Here is a 22,456-nt window from a genome sequence, read left to right as displayed (position 1 = left end):
GTATGACAACCCAACATTTTGCTTATAACAATGAATGTAATATGCACAGTGCTGTCAGCACAACAAAATATTTCCAACGGTCATTGCATACTCAGTGCAAGTCCTAATTCCCATTTCCCTTTTTTTCCCCTCCCAAAGCACCTTTTCTCTGATCACAGTTGGTTTTGGATGCCCAGCTCAGTCTCAAGCTTTGGTAGTTTGTCTCTTCATCACACACAAGCATTTTAGTCAAACAAAAATCAATCACTGTAAAACAAAAACAGATGGTGAATATAATAAAGAAATTGAGATACATTTGAGGTTAAGAATAATCTCTACCATTTGCAAAACAAAGGTGGAATACAGATACTATGCTGAGCCCAAAAAATAATCCAGGCACAGCAAGTAGTAATTTAATCTGCTGGATTTTTAATGCTCAAGGGACCGCACGTCTTCTCTCAACTGTCACATGATAGGAAACACATCCTACTGGCCTGGTAAGAATGTGATGGGAAGGCACAGTGAGTGGACTCTAAAAACAACCACAGGCTATCGTAGACGCATGTGTGGTAGCTGGGTGTTACAGCCCACTTTTCCTGCTACCACATTTCTGCATTACACGGTCAGTAAGAGATACATTCATTAACACTTGCAGACTGCTATATAAAAATAGGTTGAAATTAGCATGCACGGATGCTGTCCACTTATTAGCAATGCTTTTTGTTAGCAACTCTGTAGTTCTTAAAATACAAAAAATTTCAAGAGAGTATTAAGTTTCCTGCATCAGATAGCCTGCACTGTTCATTTCCTCTATTCTCCTCTTCCTAAAGTTACCAGGGAGTGTGCATACAACCTGTAGAGCACCCAGCAAATATCTGCCTGTTTTGAGCAGGGAAGGCAACCTTGGCACTCCAGCTGTGAAAAAACATGTAGAGATTTCATTAAGCAGAGCCTCAGTGGACTTGTAGTCCCCCCAACTGGCATGCTGAGGTTTTCTATTCTTTGATCTCACAGTTATCACTGTAAAGCTGGCCACAAAAGGTTCATTTGTTTTTCATTCAGCCAGAGAGCTAAAAAAAAAAAAAAACAAACAAAATCTTTTTGCATACTAAAAAAAAAAACTGAGGTAGATAAAAGGTGCATTGTATTGTATTCTTAAAGTGGTACCCCAAGTAGGCTGTCCGCTACAAAGTCTCTGACTCTCCTAGTAGTGTCAGTACTTCGAAAACTTCAGTTCATAATGATTTCCCACAGAAAGGAAAACATCCGTAAAGTTAAATGACCAGTCTGAATACTGCTAATGATAAAGATTAGCACTAATGATCTAGAAAAAATTCCAGACATTCAACCCCAAACTGTTCAAACACCTTCAAACTTCATCTAGCTTTAGAGGACTAGTTTGTAAATCATTGTATCTGTATTCACAAATTGCTCAGCTTTCACATGCACAACAAAAATACGTGGAATTTTTTTAAATCAAGAGATGCAAAAATAATCCAGCAAATTCTGCAACTCACTCAAGTTACTGTAAGACACTAACAAGAGTTGCAAGCTAACTATGAAACATTTCACTATCTGAATGGAGAAATACTTGTAAGCTGCCAGTGATGTGTACCTTTTATCTCTCTATGCTTCATGCATCACCAATCACATGAATGTAAATGAATTTTCTTAGTACTCAAGAATATAAGAAGTGCGGCGCTAATAAATGTGTCTCAAATGAACTAAAACACAAATAAGCTAAAATAAATATATCAGATAAATAATAATGTCCAAATAAAACGCAGGATCTTGCATGAAGTGAAAAGAACCAGGATCCAACAGTAAAATTGCGCACTCACCGGACGCGCTATAAAAAAAGCGCATATGTAGTATGACCACTGGAAATCCATCATGCGGGGACAATAGATAGCCATCCAGGGACAGATGATCTCAGTGTAATGGACAACTTCCAGATCCAAAAATCCCCTTAAGACTGGGTAAATAAGTAAGGGACTCCCTCCGGTGGTGAAGATGAGAAATGGAATTTCCTGAAAAATGTTAGCAGTCATTAGATGTGGCTGGATCAGTTTTCTTTACTTAGGCTTTTCTCCCTGTTTTCACCGGGCCAGTAACATACCTCCTGTAGTAACGAGACACTACTCTCAAGTTTTGCCTTATAAGGCAAAACCTGAGAGTAGTTTCTCGCTACTACAGGAGGTATGTTACTGGCCCGGTGAAAACAGAGGGAGAAAAGCCTAAGTAAAGAAAACTGATCCAGCCACATCTAATGACTGCTAACATTTTTCAGGAAATTCCATTTCTCATCTTCACCACCGGAGGGAGTCCCTTACTTATCATTTACCCAGTCTTAAGGGGATTTTTGGATCTGGAAGTTGTCCATTACACTGAGATCATCTGTCCCTGGATGGCTATCTATTGTCCCCGCATGATGGATTTCCAGTGGTCATACTACATATGCGCTTTTTTTATAGCGCGTCCGGTGAGTGCGCAATTTTACTGTTGGATCCTGGTTCTTTTCACTTCATGCAAGATCCTGCGTTTTATTTGGACATTATTATTTATCTGATATATTTATTTTAGCTTATTTGTGTTTTAGTTCATTTGAGACACATATTTATTAGCGCCGCACTTCTTATATTCTTGTGTATTTTGAGGGTTTTTGCTGTGATTACCTTGAGTGCATTGGCTGCTGCTGAGAGAGCGCTCACTTTTTTATTTTTTTTAATCTTCTTAGTACTGTCCATGTTTGTAATAGCACTTTATCATATGTGAAAGACAAAGAACCTGTAGTGGGTGTGTCTGGGAATAGCTCATTGCAAAACAAGAAAGAAGAGGAAAAAAAATGGGAAGAACTTCTGTTCTACACCAATATGTGGATCAGAAGCTAACAAGAAAACAGCATTTCTGACATTCATGTCAACGACTCTTTATTTAGACTGAAAAGCAGCTTTAATAAGTTTCAAAAACAAGTTTCTGTAATTAAATGCTCAGTAAAGGCTTTGCTGCCACCCCAGTTGAATGATTTACCATATTTCACATCCGGTACAGTGATAGAGCTCTCAGCAATGTTAGTTGACAAAATGATCTGTTAACACAAACAAAAGCAGAAAGCAGATATGAACCCATTTTAGTATATATTTAAATACACAGGCAACAACAGGTGCAGATGTAACATATTATACAAACACATGTAAAAAACACAATAAATAAGGTCAAAATGAGAAAAAAAAAAAAAAGTCAACAAAACCAAATCAGGTGCAGACGAAAAAACCTGTATCACATTTAACTGCCCCTACTACACCCTAATGCCATGCCAGCTTTTATTACTTATTATACTCCCTGCCTGATGCCTGGCCACTTTAACCTCTTCAAGCCAGCGCCTCCTGTCCTTTAAGGGGTTTTTGACGCTGTAAGGCGTGACGCGGTTTAAGAGTCATGTGACTGCCATGATTCACAGTCACATGATCGGAAAAGGTCCAGATCGCAAGGGGAGATCAGGACCTTTCCGTGAGACACCGATATATGTGCTGGGAGAACGCAGCACATATGTGTTTTCAAATGGTACGAAAATATGAGGCCGCTCGGCGTCAAGGCCCAGCCGCCAAGATGCCACATATTTGTGTACGGTTGGCGTCAAGTGGTTAAACAGGCAATGCTCTGCTACAATGCCTTTGGGCCATTTATGTGGCTGACTGCCTCCGTGATTTAATGGAAACATGTGGGGAAGAAGTTGCTCTAGATTAGTGGTTCAATGTACTGAAACCACAGACCCCAAACTAGAAGGAAAACTACCACAGAGAGATTGCAAAGTCTGCAAAGGCATCCTTCATGGTTTTCTCAAGAAATATTTCCTTGAGAAACTACAGTGAGGTTTTTAAATGCCAACTATAAGTTTACTGGAGAAACCCAACCCTTTTGACACTAGGACAAGAAAAGAGAAGGGTGAGAGTTATTTAGGAGCCACGGAAAGCTTGACAGAAGATCCAAACTTTTTCCATTTTCTGAAAGATGATTTTTGTACTCACCATAAGCTCATTTTCTAATAGCCCACTGAGGGACACAGGAAGTCTTGACTGTTGGGTTATACTGCTATTCACAGGAGAAAAGGACACAGGCAAAAAAAAAAAAAAAAAACAGACAGCCCAGGAAAACCCCTCCTACCCCCTAGCACACCTCAGTTATGTAGTAAAGAAGTACCAAAAACTATATCAAACACAGAGGAGTGGAACGTATTTCACTCAATGGATTCCAAGAATAGGATTTCATATGGAGTACAAAAAAAAATATTACGTTAAAGTCTCTCTCTCGAAGTACACAAAAAGTACAGGATAACGTAAAGTAGGTACACTGAATTATGCTTAAACCTTCAGGAGAGTGGACACTGAGGGAAAGGAAAAAAAAGCTGTAATTATCACCCTACTATAATCTCTCTGACATTTAGTAGCATGCAGTAACAGCAGTGAATCAAAAGAGGGGAGGCCCTGTGTCCCTTATAGCACTCCAAGAAAGGAATTGTATGTGAAGTAATAAGGATTTTTATCTTACCTGTAAACGTTTATTGGAGTACAGTACAGAAAAGGACACAGGCTGCTTTAAAATTTTGACCATGGGATGTCACCAGGCAATACAACTGAAGGGTGGGCAACAGAGCAAATAAGTGAGCCTTCACTGGGAAAGGCGGATTCATATCCTACTCCTGCTTAACTTTACATATGCAGCTGTGCGATTCTCTCCAGGAAACCATTTTGCAAGACAAAATTCCTATTTCCTTAATTGTACCGTACAGGATCTTTAATCATCCAAAAAGAATACAAATGAGTGGGCAATAAAACAGAAAAAAAAAAAAAACAGACCAACAAAACAATGTGTCAAAGGAAGGACTCAATACAGGTCAGAGCAGCTTGAAGCCCCTATGCCAGACACAGACAACATATAAGCCCCGGATATCTAGCTGGGAAAACTAGAACTAAAAACAGGGGAAGAGGTGAAAGCCTTGTGATCTGATAAGCAGATGCCCGATGATGAAAAGTTAAAAAAAAAAAAAAAAAAAAAAAAAAAAAGCAAACTGCTTAGGTAGGTTACATTCAGACAGTAAAATGAGGAACCATGCTGTAAAAGGTCATAGGCCTGGAAGAAGAACCCACCTAATGAAGCAAGAAGGTAGCTGACTATCTAAGGGGATGATAAACAGTCAGACTGATGAAAAGATAAAGCAGCTGAGATATGAATTCATACAGCAAGCATACCCAATCAATACAATAGAAGGAAAATCACCAACGGATGATTCAGAGCAGAACAGAAAGGTGTAATAGTCAATGTGAAAGGGGGGGGGTGAGATGTTGACCGAGGAACAGAAGAGGTGCTTGCCTCAGAACAGCCTCTTTCTAGTCAAGGAAAAATGTCCCTTGCAGGTAAATTCAGAACTCCTCACAGAAATGTTTGAGGAAAAAAAAAAAAAAAACCTTGCAAGTAACGACAGACTGAGGAGGGTCAGTCTAAAGGTCTAAAAACTGAAATAAAGAAAAGGCAAAATCCCCCTGGATACACTGCAAATAAGTACATGAACACCACCCTGTGAGAAGACCTCCACAACAAGTGAGAGGCAAGCAGCCTCTGAATGAATCTCTAAGGCCAAGGTATGACCGTTGATGAGCCTCAAGGCCAAAATGAGACGGACCAAACTTGAGAAAATTTAATTTTTTGTTTACCTATAAAATACTTTTCTTTCATGAAAGAGAAGACTTCATATTTCACAACCACTTCATACTGCAATGTTCAGATGAATTAACACTGGCCAAAAAAAGGCAAGAATCCCGCCCAGGCATAACCTCTCCCAGCTCAACCAAACATGAGGTGTGGGCAAAACAGCAATAAGACTAAATAAGCCCCAAACCAGAAAACTGAACGAAGGAGGGGGGAAGTGAAACCCTATTACTAAGCTTCCTGCAGGATCTTACTGTGGCTTCATGCACACTAGGCTTAAAAAATAAAAAGCTGATGGAGCATTTTGCATTTTTGTACACAGTTTAGGCGCGTTAAGCATTTTTTCTATCAGAAAGCAACAATCAAAAACGCAAACCATAAGGGTATTTTTCCTGCCTCGAAACTTGAGCTTAAAATACGCCTCTAATCATCCTAAAGTGCATGGACACGTAGGATAATGTTGAGCTGCTTGTACAGGCAAAACAAAACTCCTATGGAAACAGCGAATTTTAACCGTTTCAGTACCGTGCGATTTTACACCTTCCTGTCCAGGCCATTTTTCAGGTTTCAGCGCTCTCACACTTTGAATGACAATTGCGCGGTCATACAACACTGTACCCAAACTAAAATTTTATCATTTTCTTCACACAACTAGAGCTTTTTTTTGGTGGTATTTAATCACCGCTGGGGTTTATATTTTTTGCTAAATTAACAAAAAAAGACCAAAAATGTTGAAAAAAAAACCCCACATTTTTCTTTGTTTCTGTTATAAAAGTTTACAAATAAATAATTGTTCTTTATAAATTTAGGCCGAGATGTATTCTGCTACATGTCTTTGGTGAAAATAACCCAAATTAGGATGTATTTTTTAGTTTGTAGGAAAGTTATAGAGTTCACAAACTATGGTATAGATCTGAATATTGATCAATCCTGAAGTACTGACAGCCAATCTAATTTCTTGAGGTCCAAGAATGTCAGAATAGTACAGATATCCCCAAATGACCCCTTTTTGCAGAGTAGACAGTCCGACGTACTTCATAAGAGGCATGGCGAGTTTTTTGAAGTTGTATTTTTTTGTCATAATTTTTCGGAAAATGAAAAATTTAAAAAAATTATTTTCACTATTTTTTTTTTTTACATACTGTCACCAGTGCAGTACAGCGTCTTCATATAACTTGCATGGCGGTGAACAGGGACACTGACTGGTGACAGTATGAAAAAAATATATATATATATTTTTTTTTATTATATTAAATTTTTTATTACATTTTTTTAAAAAAAAATTTAAGATTTTTTTTTCATATTTTACTATGACCAAAGTAGTACAATGTTACCATAGTAACATTGTACTACTTTGGGGAAGTGATCAGTATTTTTTTTTTTTTTTTATACACAGTTTGCTTATAGCAAAGAATTACTTTGCTATAAGCAAGCATTTAGCTGAATGAAATCGATTCATTCAGCTTTTTTTTTTTGTGCTTAGCTGTGATTTGGTCACAGCTAATCACATGACATGTGCATGTGATTAGCTGTGACCATTCACAGCTAGGCACTAGTATACAATGGATGGCATCATGAATGCAGCCATCCATTGTATACAACTATCATGTGACCTGCTGTGATTGGTCACAGCAGGTCACATGGTACCAGCTACGGGAGCCGGTACTCGGATCTGTCATCGGCCGTGTCCGAGGTGCACGGCCGGTGACAGATCGCGCTGCTGCGCCGCTCTGCATTAGCGCAAACTGTGCATGTGCGGGAGCACGCCAAATGGCGTGCACCCGGAATACAGGAGCGCATTTGAAGCCGCCAAACGGCCATTGGCCGGGCAGTTAATGGTTAAGCCAATGTGCATGGAGCCTTAGATCAAAACTGGCATCTACAGAGGCATGCATTGCCTCTGTAGATGCCATCATATATTGCCAACTTAAATAGCAATCTGCCATGTGGAAAGAAACAAGGGAATCTCAAAAGGTTAAAAAGGAGAAATCTGAAAAACAGGCAAGACCAAGTTAAGATGCCACGCAGACAAGGGAGGCCACACAGGTGGAACTATCCACTGTGCACAAGGCTTTTACCAAGGAAAGGAAGACTGCTGAAACACTGTCCATTCTTTACCATATATTGTTAATTTGTGTCAGTTTGTCTAGTTTAGAATGCAGGATTGATTCCATTTCTAAGATATAGTCTACATAACTATGCATTCTTTCAGGGTGCGAAACTCAGACTAGACCAGTGCCTAGGAATAAAAATGCGGACTGCATTGTTGTGATGTCTAATGAGTGATGAAGAGGGAAGATGTGTTGATCCTGTTTCCAAATGTAGGTGTATACCCAGAGATGAAGAGATATTACATCCTGTGATATACCTTATCAGGGAGTGGAGTGTGTTCCACTATCTTTGTGCAGTCTGGCAGAACAAGAAACCAGAGAAAGTATTTTAGCTTGTTTTCTGTATGCAAGAACTTGGGGACCATTTTTGGGGTAATGTGGTTATATTTCTGCCATTGTTTAGTGAGTGTTCTAATCCAGTTTTTGTTATTAAAGTGTGATTAGGGTGTTTTCTGTTTCTCCAAGGATGGAATAAATCCAAGAGATTAAATGTGTTTGTGGACCTGAGTACATCTTCTCAAATAATAGAAGATGTATGTATAATTAACTTTATATTGTGCTTGCTGTAGGAAGCGAATTTGAAGATTATATCAACCATGGGAGTTTGTCATTGGCAAATGAAAAAAATCTTTCCTCTGCAGGGATATTTTTGGAACAGGGCAAAGAAATTTTGGCAAATGCTAATGTGAGAAAATCAGTACAATTATGGAAATAAGAGGGCTTCCTTGCGTTAGAAGGGTGGTTGTTTTGCAATGCAAATGGAAAAGATTTTTTTAGCAGACATGTCGCAGAATACATTTTGGCAGAAATTTATGACGAAATTTGATTTTTACATTTTTTTACTGGACATGTTTTATAGCAAAAAATCCAAAATGTTTTTTTTCTCAAAATTGTTAACTTTTTTTTTTATAGCGCAAAAAATAAAAACCGCACAGGCGATCAAATACCACTAAAAGAAAGCTCAATTTGTGGGATAAAAGTAAATTTAATTTTGGTGCAGTGTTGCATGACCGCACAAATGTCAGTTAAAGTAACGCAGTGACGTAACACAAACCGCTTCTGTAACTGCTTCCTGACAGCCCCATAGCAGAAATACTGCTACAGGGTGGCATGGGTGCGCAAAAATCACATATATAGAGAGATATATATATATATATATATATATATATATATATATATATATATATATATGAGAATCACGCTCCCGTGGTTTTCACGCCCCTCCCAGATAGCATCAGATTGCCCGTCAGAACACCAGTCATCACATTTAACCCCTTGATTGCCAGGAGCACGCTCATGAACAATAAACCTCCATTGCTAGTATAGTGTCTGAACGGGTCAATATCTTTGATCAGATCAGCACTATACCAGCGTTGACATTAGTATAGCGTCCCCAAAAATGCAGCGTCAGCGGGATCAGCACCTGCGCTTAGCCCCTAAGCTTACCCCCCCCCCCCCCTTTCTTTCCCAGCAAGTGCAGTGTCAGTAGGTCACTGTCACTTGATACATTGCACACAAAACCGCAGTGTTAACAGAATCAGGCCTGATCTCTGTTAGCACTTACCGGTCTCGTATGCAGCAGAGTGCCAGTACTAGTGCCGCTCTACCTTTTGGTGAACTGGCGAGTACCAGCGGTCTAGTACATCTTGGTCTTTCACATACCTCCTTGATTTTTTTTTTTGTTTACAAACGATTTTATTGTACAAGAGTAGACAGTAGAACAACAGCACACTTTAAAAGTGATATTGTCAGCAAAAACAAGGCACTTTTGAAAAGTACAATACATAAACGTATATGAACATAACAAAGAAGATAAGAAAAAAAAGAGGAAGTTACAAGTGCATGAAGTACGTAAACGACAAAATAGGTTAGGTGATACACCTGTCAATAGTACATGCCAGCCAACTTTTACTGGGGATGTTATTAAGCATGTAATAAGTGTCTGCAATCTCTCCATGACTCCCATTTTTTATCGTATAAGTGCATCTTATCCAGTAGGGTATAATGAATGCGTTCCATAAGCATTACAGTGTCAATTCTGTGTAAAACGGAGTCCAAGGGTACAACATTGGACCTCCAATGTAGGGCAATAGACCATAAAGTGGCAATACATAATGTGTGTATCAATCTCAGATTGGCATCAGAGACCCCTGGGATATGGGCCCCCAATAAACAGGTCTGTATGGACAATCGTATCGGGGCGCCCGACAATAAGGCAGCGACCTCAGAAATCCTACGCCAGATCAAAGATATGGTCGGGCAATCCCAAAATATATGAACCAAAGTACCCGTGCAGTCACAGCCCCGAAAACATAGAGGGGACGTTTGTGGAAACAGTACATGTAGTCTTGACGGGGTATAATACCATCTGGTTAGAACTTTAAGGGCCGTCTCACGAACCGAAAGAGATCTAGAGCTCTTGTATATATTATCCACCATGGAATCCCAATCCTCATCCGAAAAAGTGACGCCACAATCCTCCTCCCATTTTCGTCTGTACAAAGGGGGAGCATGAAAAAGACAGATCAAAAATTGGTGATAAAGATTTGAGATAAGACCCCTACCCCTGGGAGAGTCACGGCTGATACGTTCAAAAAAGGAAATCGGAGAGGATGGGGTAAGGCCAAAGTGCGCTTTAAAAAAGTGCCTAATCTGTCTATAACGAAGGTACTCACGTAGAGGAACATCAAACAACACGCGCAGCATATCAAAGGTAATATAAGATCCTCCTCTTTGGAAATCAGATAATCTGATAAAAGATCGATCATACCACCAACGAAACATATGAGGGGAAGAAAAGGCTACAACAAAAGTAGGATCCCCAAAAAATGACACACCTGGGGGAATAGAAGAGACTAAACCCAATTTAGATTTGTGTTTGGACCAAAGCGTCAGTGAGTCACTATGGAGTTATGAAAAACAGTCGATCGGGGGGAGATGTTAGACCATAAAATTCCCGGTAAATAAAAAGTACGTATCGACTGGGACTCAAACTTGATCCACGGGATTTGAGAGTTAATAGTAGCCCATTGTGACAATTGCGCAAAGCGAGCCAAGAGATAATATAGCCAAAAGTTAGGAAGACCGAGACCTCCCGACCCTTGTGAGCGATACAAAATGGATGAGGCAAAACGTGGATGCTTATTTCCCCAAATAAAATTATTAATAGTCCGCTGAAAATGATCCAAAAAGGTTTTTGAGACCGGAACTGGAAGTGCTCTAAAAAGATAAAGCAATTTGGGCAAAATATTCATTTTAACCGCCGTGACTCTACCCAGAAAGGAGATATGATAACCGTGCCAGATCTTCAGTAGAGTAGAGAGACGCGATACACATGGTGGATAATTAGCCGCAAATATATCCGAGTATCTGGGAGTGAGGTTAATCCCCAGATAGGATATCCTGTCCTTGACCCAGCGAAATGGGAAAGAACTACGGAGAGATGCACTTAGGGAGTCAGGAACATTAACAGGCATGACCACAGATTTGGTAAAATTAACGGTGAGACCTGACACTTTGGCAAAATCGTTCAATACAGCACACAAGTTAGGTAAAGAAGTCAACGGGTTAGTAATAAAAAGCATAACATCATCAGCATACATGCTCAATTTAAAATGTGAAACTAATAATGAATAGCCAGAAATATCCGAATGTGATTTAATCGCCAATGCCAAAGGTTCCAACACCAGCGCAAATAAAAGGGGTGAAAGAGGACAGCCCTGGCGGGTACCTCTACCCAATGTAAAGAAGTCAGAGTTACAGCCAGGAAGCCTAATTCTCGTTTTAGGAGAGTCATACAGGGCATGTATGCCTGCCAAAAAACCCTCACTAAAGCCCATTTTCTGTAGCAAGGAGAACAAGTAGGGCCAAAGAACACTATCAAAGGCCTTGTTTATATCCAAACTCATCAACAGAACCTCTTTGGAATGTAAATTGGCGTCTTGAATAACATTTAGAGTGAGACGAATGTTATCAGTAATAAATCTGTCGGGAATAAAACCCGACTGGTCTGGAGAGACCAAAGAGGAGATGATAGGGGCCAACCGGTCCGCCAAAATACGGCTAAATATCTTTAGATCATTATTCATGACTGAGATTGGTCTATAGTTTTGTGGCAAACAGTGGTCCTTACCTCCTTGATTTTTAAATGAGACTATATCAAACCTTTTACAAGCAGCAGAAGTGAATAGATCTACATTGGCAAAAATATAACATCAGGTGTATGGGATGCTGGGGGTGAGAAATCTTCCACAGCCTCTAATACTATCTCTGGGTCCTCAAGGTTTTCCTTGTCTAATGCAGGCCATAGACTGTTAGTTTATCGGCCGAAAAACGAAACATTGTTCATTCTGTAAACCGATGTTGCCACCAATGATTGCAAAAATCGTCCGTTTTTCACAAATTTTCCAGCATGACCGATAAACGAAATGAGGAGGAACAGTGAAAATCGGCTGATGCCATTGCCCCACTAACAGTGTGAAAATCAACTGATTATTCTGACGAAAAATCGACCAATAAACAGTCTATGGCCTGCATTACTCTAAGGGAGGTAGATCCACTTCAGACTCAGGTAGCAAAGATGAAGAAGCCTGGAACTTTTGGGCTTTGGACACTGAATGGCTGAAGCAAGGCCATTAGTTGTCTGACAGTTACAAAAAAATCTTCCTTGGTGCAACAGAGCTTGAATTGGATGCAGAAAGCAGTTTTAAAAATAGTGTCCTGCTCCAGTTAAAGGTAAGCAATGTCATCAAGCAGATTGAGTGCTTTGAAGTCCATTGATGGAGCAAATGTTTTCCTGAGCTTTTGCTTCAGTTCCTATGCACCTGGTTTCCACCATAGTTATGAATGAAGGTACTTCTCTATGGAGGTAATCACAGAGCAGGGTGTGGAATTGTTGTAAGCTAGAGAACACACAGCAACCTAGGTGTTGATTGTCCTGTAGCAAAGTCCTCATAGCAAAAGGGGCCGGAAGAAGCACCTCATTACCTTATAAAGGTTCTGGGTGGAAGCGGTAGTAACAGTGTAACATGTGATGGGATCTAATGACTAGTCATCCACCTGAGATGAAGCTCTGAATAGAGGAAACAATGCAAGGTTTGAAAATTTAAACACTGCAAATGCTTGGGATGAAGTGAGACAAATAGAGGATTTTGGAACAAATTCTGCCCCCAATTCACACGAGGATCTCTGTGATTTCCAGAATATGAAATCGCTAAAAAAACCAGGCAAGCTGTGGTTGCTAATGGTAATCAATTGCAGTTGGACATCAAAGAAAATGATATCAGAGTTACTCGACTTCCATGGCAAAGAATTAACCAATGAAGACCTTATGTAACTAGAGCAACAGATGATGGCATTTAGGGAAGAAAACCAGGACCCATAAACTCCAAAATTGAAAAAGTATTCTACAAAACAGCTAATTCTTTCATTTCATTGAAGCAAGAACAAGATCCTGATACAGAGAGGATTACCAAAGTTTACCATCCTGTTACAGAAAGCCTGAGCTGCTACAGGGCTATTCATGATGAGCAAAAAAAAAAAAAGCGCTCTGTGCAAACATCCCTTGATGCCTACTTCAAAAAACCGAGTTCAGCAGCAGAATCGGATTCTGATTCTATAATATCAGTCCAATCCTCTTCAACAAGTCCATCATCCTCTACCTAGATTGTTTAAGATTGTACTGTACACTAAGTGAAACCAGAGTAAATCCAATATAAGTCCTGTTACTCAAAACACATTGTTTACAACTCCGCTCTGGTGGTTGTGTGTGGCAAGCCTATTAGCTAGAATTTTCCCCCAATACTTGGCGAGACTAAACTTCCGCTCAGATTTCCACAAGAAATCGCAATTTTTACAGTGGCACAATTAGTGCCATTCAGTTATGATTATCTATTATACACTACTGTTAGTGTGCTAATTTTAAGTATCACTTCGGTTCAGCGATCCTCAATATGTTGTGTCAGGATTTTTTTTTTATTATTTTTTTTTTTATTCATGAATAACAATTTCTAAGTTCTTTGGTCTTCCAACCGTTGACAGTATTTGAAAATAAGGAAATAAAGACAAAGGGAAGCTCATAGTAATTTTTCCACACCATCTAGCTTCCTTCGGAGGAGTGGCGGGACTTTCTTTAAATTAGTTATCATCCCTTACTGGCCCTACTTTTGACAAGAATTTCACTGATCACTGACAAGATTTCACTGATGTCCTTCAAGATCACATTACTCAATGTTAATGGCCTAAACAGTCCACAGAGGAGACGTATGCTGTGGCGAGAAGTCCATAAACAAAAAAGCAATATAATGGCCTGTAGGAGACTCTTTAAAAAGAGCTACCTGCCTAAACTTTTTAACAGTCAATTTCCTCATGCTTACTTCTCCAATGCACCCACAAAAAAACAGGTAGTGGCTATTTTTATCAAAAACATGGTGACTTTCAAACACTCTGATCAATACATATGCACCAAATTCAAGACAAGTCTCTTATTAAAATGCTGTGGGAAAAGGCCAAATCTCTGAGCAAAGGGCACATGATCATGTGCGGAGACATGGACCTCTCCAATTCTTCTGGTCATTGCCAACATATAATAACCTTAACCAAATTTCTCAATACAGTAAATCTATTTGATATTTGGCGGTGTCACCATTCTACAGAAAAATACTTTTCTTGTGCACGTTACATATTCAAGAATCGATATGTTTTTGTCAGACAATTTCTGCTACAAAAAAATTTCCAACTCAAAACTTGGCTCCATTACCTGGTCAGATCACATCCCAATCTTAATCACAGTGGGGGCTCCTCGGCCCCTCTACTCAGGCCAAAAGATGGAAAAACAACATCTCTTTGTGCATCCTGAGATTTCTAAAGAAATTGGAAACTCAATCCAAGAATTTTTTGCAATAAATAATACTCCTGGAATATATCCACATATTCTATGGAACACTCACAAGGCATTTATTAGGAAAGAACTCAAAAAAAAAAAAAAAAAAAAAGAAGGAGGCAGTACTGAGGCGGCAGTGGAAACACCAGATGGATAAAAGTTTGGGTGAAAAAAACAACCTAGAAATGAAAAACAATCGCCTTCCATAATAATTAGCAACAAAGTAAATCGAGCCAGACATGAGCTATGCCACTTCCTGATTGTGCAACACACACGCAATATGCGTATTCTGAAATCAAATCAATACACACAGGATAATAAAGTAGGTAAAATGCTCTCCAACCAAGTTAGTGAAAAAAAAATTAAACAATGCATACCATACATGCATCACCCTAACACTGGAGCTAAACTATACAATCCAAAAGAAATTTCAGATGCCTTTAGCAATTATTATAGCTCCTTGTACAGCTTAAAAGACGATTCTAAAACAACACAACCATCGCAGGAACTAATTATGGAATTTTTAAATAGCATATCTTTGCCCAAGCTACAAATTACAGACCTGGAGTTCCTAAATGCTCCTTTTACTAAGGAGGAACTAGTAAGCTTCATTGCATCTTTATGGCTTAACAAATCACCAGCTCCCAACAGATACTCATCTGAGTATTATAAAACTTATTCAAATACGTTAGTACCAAAATTGTTGAAGGTATTTGTCCTTGCTGCTTCTAAAGCGTCCTTTCCATCCGAAATGCTTGAAGCGACTATAATAACCTTGCCTAAGCCTGGGAAAGAGCAGGATTGCATCCAAAATTTCAGACCAATATCTCTACTGAATGTAGATTTAAAAAAATATGCAAAACTTTTAGCCAACAGACTAGTAAAGTGTCTCCCAGATTTGGTCAAGCAGGACAAGGTAGGTTTTGTAGCAGGAAGGCAAGCCCCAGATGCAACAAGAAGAGTACTAAATCTGATCCATACAGCAGAAATCTCTAAAAGACCATCAATTCTGCTGTCGCTAGAGGCCGAAAAAGCCTTTGACAGAATCCACCAGGCATACTTGTCTTAGGTTCTACTAAAGTTTGGTATCAATGGCCCAATTCATTCAGCTATTTCTGCACTACACTCCTCCCCATCGGCACGTCTACACAGGTGGTCTGTTCTCCGATAAATTTTATATTACCAATGGTACGAGGCAGGGATGCCCCTTGTCTCCCTTGATTTTTGCGTAAATAAATAAAAAAAGCCCAATAAGGACCATTCCATTAACCAAAAGAATATTACAATAAACGCATGTCTACACATAAATGCAGATAAAAAATGCAAATAAAACTGCAAAAGACACATACACAAATACATGCATGATAGTGCGTGAATAATGTCCCAACGTGAATATATTAGAACTTCAGGAACCACGCATGTTCCCCAAATACAAGATAGAAAAGTCCAAAAAATGGTGTTTTTTTAAAAAAAAACCTAATCATCCAAAAAAACACCCGTGTTCAAGTGGGTAATAACACATATCCATAAGTGGCTGAATTACGCGCTCACCTCAATGCCTCAACCTACTAAGGGTCAAAATGCTTTTGGATCACTCTTCTCTAGGATCCTCCATGCAAGAGACTCCTCTGGAATGACGTCCCCTCTCTCCACAGTAGTCTCCCCTCACGGACAGGTAAAGTGGCAATACAACACTCTCCAGGTAAGATATGGCCAGTTATCTCATTAAGACACAATAAAAAGCTTCCATAGCATAATACTGTTTTATTCAATGAGGAAATGTAAACCCAAATCTTCAATATATACACTCACATTCTCCAACTCTTGTTAAGAGCATAAATGTAGAAAACCTCATGTTTCTGGGTGTAGTACATGGGTCCTACATGGTGGGGCAGAAAAGTGGCTAAATGGTTAGCACTTCCGCCTGGCAGTACTAGGGTTGTTGGTTCGAATCCCAGCCATGGCACCTCCTGCCTGGAGTTTGCATGTTCTCCCTGTACCTGCGTGGGTTTCCTCCGGGTACTCCCGGTTTCCTCCCACACTCCAAAGACATGCTGGTAGGTTAATTGGATCCTGTCTAAATTGTCCCTTGTATTTGAATGTGAGTTCGGGACATTTGATTGTACGCCCCTTGAGGGTTAGAGACTGATATGAATGTACAATATATACAGTTGCAAGAAAAAGTATGTGAACCCCTTGGGATTACGTGGAGTTTTGCATGAATTGGGCATAAAATGTGCTCTGAACATCATCTAAGTCACAACAGTAGAACACAGTCTGCTGAACATAATACTACACAAACATTAGAGGTTGCCATGGTTTAATTGCACATAACATGTAAACATTCACAGTGCAGGGAGGAAAAAGTATGTGAACCTTTGGACTTAACTGGTTGACCCTCCTTTGGCAGCAATAACCTCAACCAAACGTTTCCTGTAGTTGCAGATCAGACCTGCACAACGATCTGGAGTAATTTTGGACCACTCCTCTTCACAAAACTGTTTCAGTGTAGCAATATTCTTGGGATGTCTGGTGTGAATCGCTCTCTTAAGGTCATGCCACAGCATTTCAATGGGGTTGAGGTCAGGATTCTGACTGGGCCACTCCAGAAGGCGTATTCTGTGCTGTTGCAGCCACTGTTTTGTTGAATTACTTGTATGATTATGATCATTGTCCTGTTGCATCACCCATCCTCTGCGGAGCTTCAGTTGGCAGACAGATGGTCATACGTTTTCCTGCAAAATGTCTTGATAAACTCTGGAATTCATTTTCCCATCAATGACAACAATCCGTCCAGGCCCTGAGGCAGCAAAGCAGCCCCAAACCATGATGCTCCCTCCGCCATGTTTTAAAGTGGGGATAAGGTTTTGATGTTGGTGTGCTGTGCCTTTTTTTCTCCACACAGTGTTGTGTGTTCTTCCCAAACAACTCAATCTTGGTTTCATCTGTCCACAGTATATTTTGCCAGTAGTGCTGTGGAACATCCAGGTGCTCTTTTGCAAACTTCAAACGTGCTGCAATATTCTTTTTGGACAGCAATGGCTTCCTCCGTGGTGTCCTCCCATGTACTCCATTCTTGTTTAATGTTTTCCTTATTGTAGATGTGTCAACAAAAATGTTAGCATGTGCCATAGATTTCTGTAGGTCTTTAGCTGACACTCCGGGATTCTTCTTTACCTCATGCAGCATTCTGCGCTGTGGTCAGTGATCACAAGCAAAGTAGTAAGCAAGATGTCACTTGTGACATCGCTTACTATGTGTGAAATCTGTGAATGATCACAGAGGTCACATGGTACAAGGCTATTCACAACTGCATTGTACCATGTGACAAGCTGTGACCAATCACAGCTCACTCAGTAGTTCTCAATGGCTGCAAGAATGCAGACAGAAAGAAAGGAGAAATTATTGCTTTTACATCCTATATGGGTGTAAAAGCAACCAGTGTAAAAAAAAAAAAAATAAAAAAATAATAATCTTCATCACCCCCCAAAAGTAGTACAGTGTCACCATGGTGACACTGCACTGCTAGAGTGGCAGTATGTAAAAAAATAAATAAAATAAATCTAAAAAAAAAAAAAAAAATGTAAAAAAAAAAATAAATTTTTTAAATTATAATTTGTGGTTATAAATTTGGCTTTTTTTTTTTTACTAAAAAGATAACGGAATAAATTTTGGCCAAGATTTATGATGAAATATTATTTACAAACATTTATAAGAAAAACACTTTTCAAAATTTTTGTACTTTTTCATTTACATAGCAAAAAAAAATTAAAATCCCAGCGGTAAATACCAACAAAATAAAGTTTTATCTGTCTCAAAAAAGGTAAAAAATTCATATGGGTACTGTGTTGCATGACCGCGCAATGGTCATTCCAAGTGTGATAGCGCCGAAAGCTGAAAATTGCCCTGGTCAGGAAGGGGGTAAAAGGTGTCTGGACTGGAAGTGGTTAAAGGTTAAAAAAGAAAACTCATTTGTTAGACAAATTTACCCTTTTACCTTTCAACTAAGACCTCAAAAGGACAAACTACCATCTAGCCGACAATCACCAAAATGTAGGAGGTACAAGTTGTAGCCCACAAGCAAACTAAACTGGAGCCTCTCCATTGCTATGCCCCTTAGTGGGAGAACTGCATATTTCTATTGTTCAAGAGCTGCATTGAGAAGTACAGTGTTACTTGAATTGTACTCCAGGAATTGCTTGTCTCCGGTTGAGAGAACTTGCAATAATTTAGGACTTTACATAAAATATCAGAAATTTTCCATTAAGGTATTCATGTTATATAGTTTGAAAGCCATAACAGATATATTACTTATTGTAAAAGCATATCCCAAACTTTTTTATCCAATTTTTCCAGCAGAGGGGGCTTCTTTGAAAGAGAAAGGGGAAGAAAATTTACACCAATTTTATCATTTCTTTCCCAAGGCCTTCCCATCTCTAAGTAGAGGTGCAGGTAGAACTTGAAATTATACTCTGTAGCTCCTGGACACTATGCCCTTCACCCAAACATCCAAGATGCATTCAGACTAGATAGCAGGAAATGTCAACAGATAACCCACTCACACTGAAGTGGGGGTGGCCCTCAATGAGAGGATGGCTTATGTGCAGGCTTAAAGGCCGTAGATGTTTAATACATATGGTGAAACTGGGCCCCACACTTGAACTTAGGTCTAAAGGATGGGGAAAAGAGTAGAGCTTTGAGGCTTTCCCATTTGAGGCATCTTGGAAAACTCACTACTTACAGAAACTTCACTATCAGAGCTTATAGGATGTAAAGGAAGCTTACTGTCAAGCATACCTTCAGAGCTCTAATTCATGCCTCGGAAAATCAGGGCCGTTTTGCAACAATATGCAAACCTACTCAATGGTAGGTGGGTGGTCATGATGTAATGGCTAATTGGTGTATATTCATCTATAACTCTGTAAAACGGACACATAAATTGCAATACATTTTCAGCTTTTAAAAAAAAAAAAAAAAAAAAAAAATCACATTTCTCCTTGTTCACACCTGAGTGCACAGAGGCAGCTGCAGATTAATTAGAGACAGACTGAAAGAATGTGAAGATGATCGCTTGTGTCCCCTATATTCAGATTCAGCTACTATAGAAGTGATTTTTTCCATGAAATCGATCATGCTTGCAGAAACCGTTTCTCTGGATAATGTAGAGTAAGGGGTCCTGCTTGGGAGAATTATAGAAGCCACGAGGACTTTAGCAGTAAAAATTGCCGAGGCTGTATCAGGTCCTTTGACAGAGACGCTGAAGGCCGTCCCAGAGGTGATAGTGGATCAGGAGTCATGAAGGCCTCCCCATTGGTTCTCTCTCTGCAGCTATGATCCACCACAATGCCAAGTATAACTGCAAGAGCAGTGGAAAACATCTGGCCGTTTATAACCATGTTACCAAAAGAAAGCAGCCAGCTAGTGTATGATCATCCTCAAGAATAGTGGCAGCAGTGTGACTTAAAAAAGGGTGGGAAGGCTGACAGGGTGCGCAAGAACACATGAAAATATGCACACAGGTGCAGTGCTACAACACATGGGAGGTCCATACAGGCTCACCATAACAGGTGTTAGAATCAGTTTCAAAATGTCCCTCACAGACTAAGAAAAGCAGGCATGGGATAGAAAAATGGTGCAGCACCCCATTCCCACTATGAGCCTGTGACCATAAAAGTCACAGCTGCAACTCTGGTGTTAACTGATGAGAGGATGCAACCTCAGCAAAAGTACCAAGTGGACTCCAGACTTAACCTTTGCCTTGCACCACAAGGCCAACAGTACATTGCCAGCAGCATTGGCTTTACAACACATTCCTGACTGCGATGGCAGCTGGGTGTGTGTTTACATCTGCCAAGTCAAATGCTGACTTTTTTGGAATGGAGGCCACCCAAATTCTTTCAAACAAACCTGAAGGTAAAGACATCCCAAGCACAATCTGTGCTTGATCAGCTTTAGTTATGTCCAGAGGTGACAGTAAGGGCCCCATATGTGGTAGAATCAAAGTCAAGTTAAATAAAAAGTACATTTTACAAAAAAATCCATTACATTTGGTTTGTGTGCACTAAAACAAAGATTTATTTTATATGTGGATTTGATAAATAAGTGCACTAATACTAAAGTTGCAACTTGGACAGGTTCTCCACTTCCAGAATATATGTTTGGGGGGTTTGCACTAATCTTTAGGTATAAAATGTGATGTTGAACGTGCGCAAAAAAGAGCTCTGGCAGCGCAAATGTTAAGGGAAAGGTCCTTAAAGTACAGCTAAAAGCAATTTTTTTTTTTGTTTTGTTTTGGAGTTAGCCGTTCTAATCCCTCTGCACTCTATCAGTTCTTATTGTGATCTGTGCCTCCATTAGGGAGATTCACCCTCTTTGTCCTTTTTACCATTACCATTGAAAGAGAAAGTAAAAAAAAAAAATCCCACATTTTGGGATGTTCCCGGAAAAGTACTATAGGGGAAAGCTTTCAAAGGGGACAGTAACTTTGGTTATGTATGGGTCCCCAAGGAATTCCCTTAATTTTCAGGGATTTCTTCTTACTTCCTGTTTGGCTATAGGACAGAAAGTGAATGGAAATCTCTGCAACTAGATACATATGGCGAAAAAAAAAAAATAAAATAAATCTGACGGGGTATAACCCTCCCTTGCTCTATCCAAAATGAAAAAAAAAAAAGAATATTCCCTATAGTTCTACTTTAACTTACTACAATGGTAGCCCAAGATACAACCTGTGCCCCTCACAATGCAGACAAGATGGAGCAAGCGACATAGGATCCAGTGGAACATGCACTATTCAAACAGTCTTGGCCCCTCCGGTGGACATACTGTCTAAGTAGACATTAGAGCAGGTGTTCCTAACCTGAGGTCCATGGATGGGTTTCAGGGGGTCCTTGAGGATCGATTACAAAAAAATAAAACACATTTACATTCACTATACAGCCATCCTTATCCCAATCAACCGTTCCCCAGTAAAAGAATAAGCACCCTGACACTGCTTAAAGCAACGACTGCTAAGTGTCTATTGACTCATTGTTGACCCATATTTACCGTTTAAATTTGTAGCAATGTTCTCTGCACAAGAGACATCTTGTGCCAGACCATATTATCAAGTGAAAATGATCACTTGATATTAGTAGTATATTTGAGCAGAATTAAAATTTGGTTTAATTCACACAAGATGATTAAATTTCATTTTTGAAATGAGCCATTGATTTTTGCATGAAAAGGAGCAAGCTTTTAAAAACGGTTGAAAAGTCTATTTTTGTTCCTATATCTTTACTTTAAAAAATGTTCCCCATGCAGGCTTAGATCATAATGTACTAGTATGCACTGCTTACCAGTACATTAAGACATACTTACCTGCAAACGGAGCCCACCAGCACCATGCTTACATGGCTCTCCCTGTTCAAAGGTGGCTTCCATCTTCATCCAATCTTGCTTCTGGGATCCTGATCTTCAGCCATTTGAATGGCCAGGCTTAGGGTGACGTCACTTCCGTGCAAGTACACAGGTTATATCGCCGCATCATGCTAAGTGGGCCGTATATGTGGCCTGAGCTGTGCATGTGCAGCTCATATCACATTACCAGCTGACAAGATGGGAGAACATTTATGACAGAAGAGATCATTAGGATTTCTTCGATTATATAAATCATGCCTGTCAGCAGATTTCCCATTACAAGACTTTACTACCATTTTAAGACTGTTAACTTTATTCAAATTTTGTACATGTCATAATAATGAGGTAATCACATTTCAAAAATGCAAAGTTGTGTTTATGT

The 22,456-nt window shown here is 39.5% G+C and overlaps 1 protein-coding gene across 1 annotated transcript in view; it reads right to left on the bottom strand.

Annotated features, from left to right (window-relative positions):
• TDRD9 (tudor domain containing 9) overlaps positions 1 to 22,456 on the bottom strand; it is a 395,653-nt gene that overhangs the window by 155,806 nt on the left and 217,391 nt on the right. Inside the window, exons 12-13 of the mRNA XM_089657266.1 lie at positions 3,010 to 3,067; positions 142 to 246 (exon numbers count right to left, since the gene is read on the bottom strand). Coding sequence (XP_089513392.1) covers positions 142 to 246; positions 3,010 to 3,067 — 163 coding nt within the window. The remainder of the gene's footprint in view (positions 1 to 141; positions 247 to 3,009; positions 3,068 to 22,456) is intronic.

Source organism: Staurois parvus, unplaced genomic scaffold, assembly GCF_062004578.1.
Source record: "Staurois parvus isolate SC_StPar_1 unplaced genomic scaffold, SC_StPar_1.0 ptg000978l, whole genome shotgun sequence".
Taxonomy (NCBI): Eukaryota; Metazoa; Chordata; class Amphibia; order Anura; family Ranidae; genus Staurois; species Staurois parvus.
This window is presented reverse-complemented; position numbering and strand designations above follow the sequence as displayed.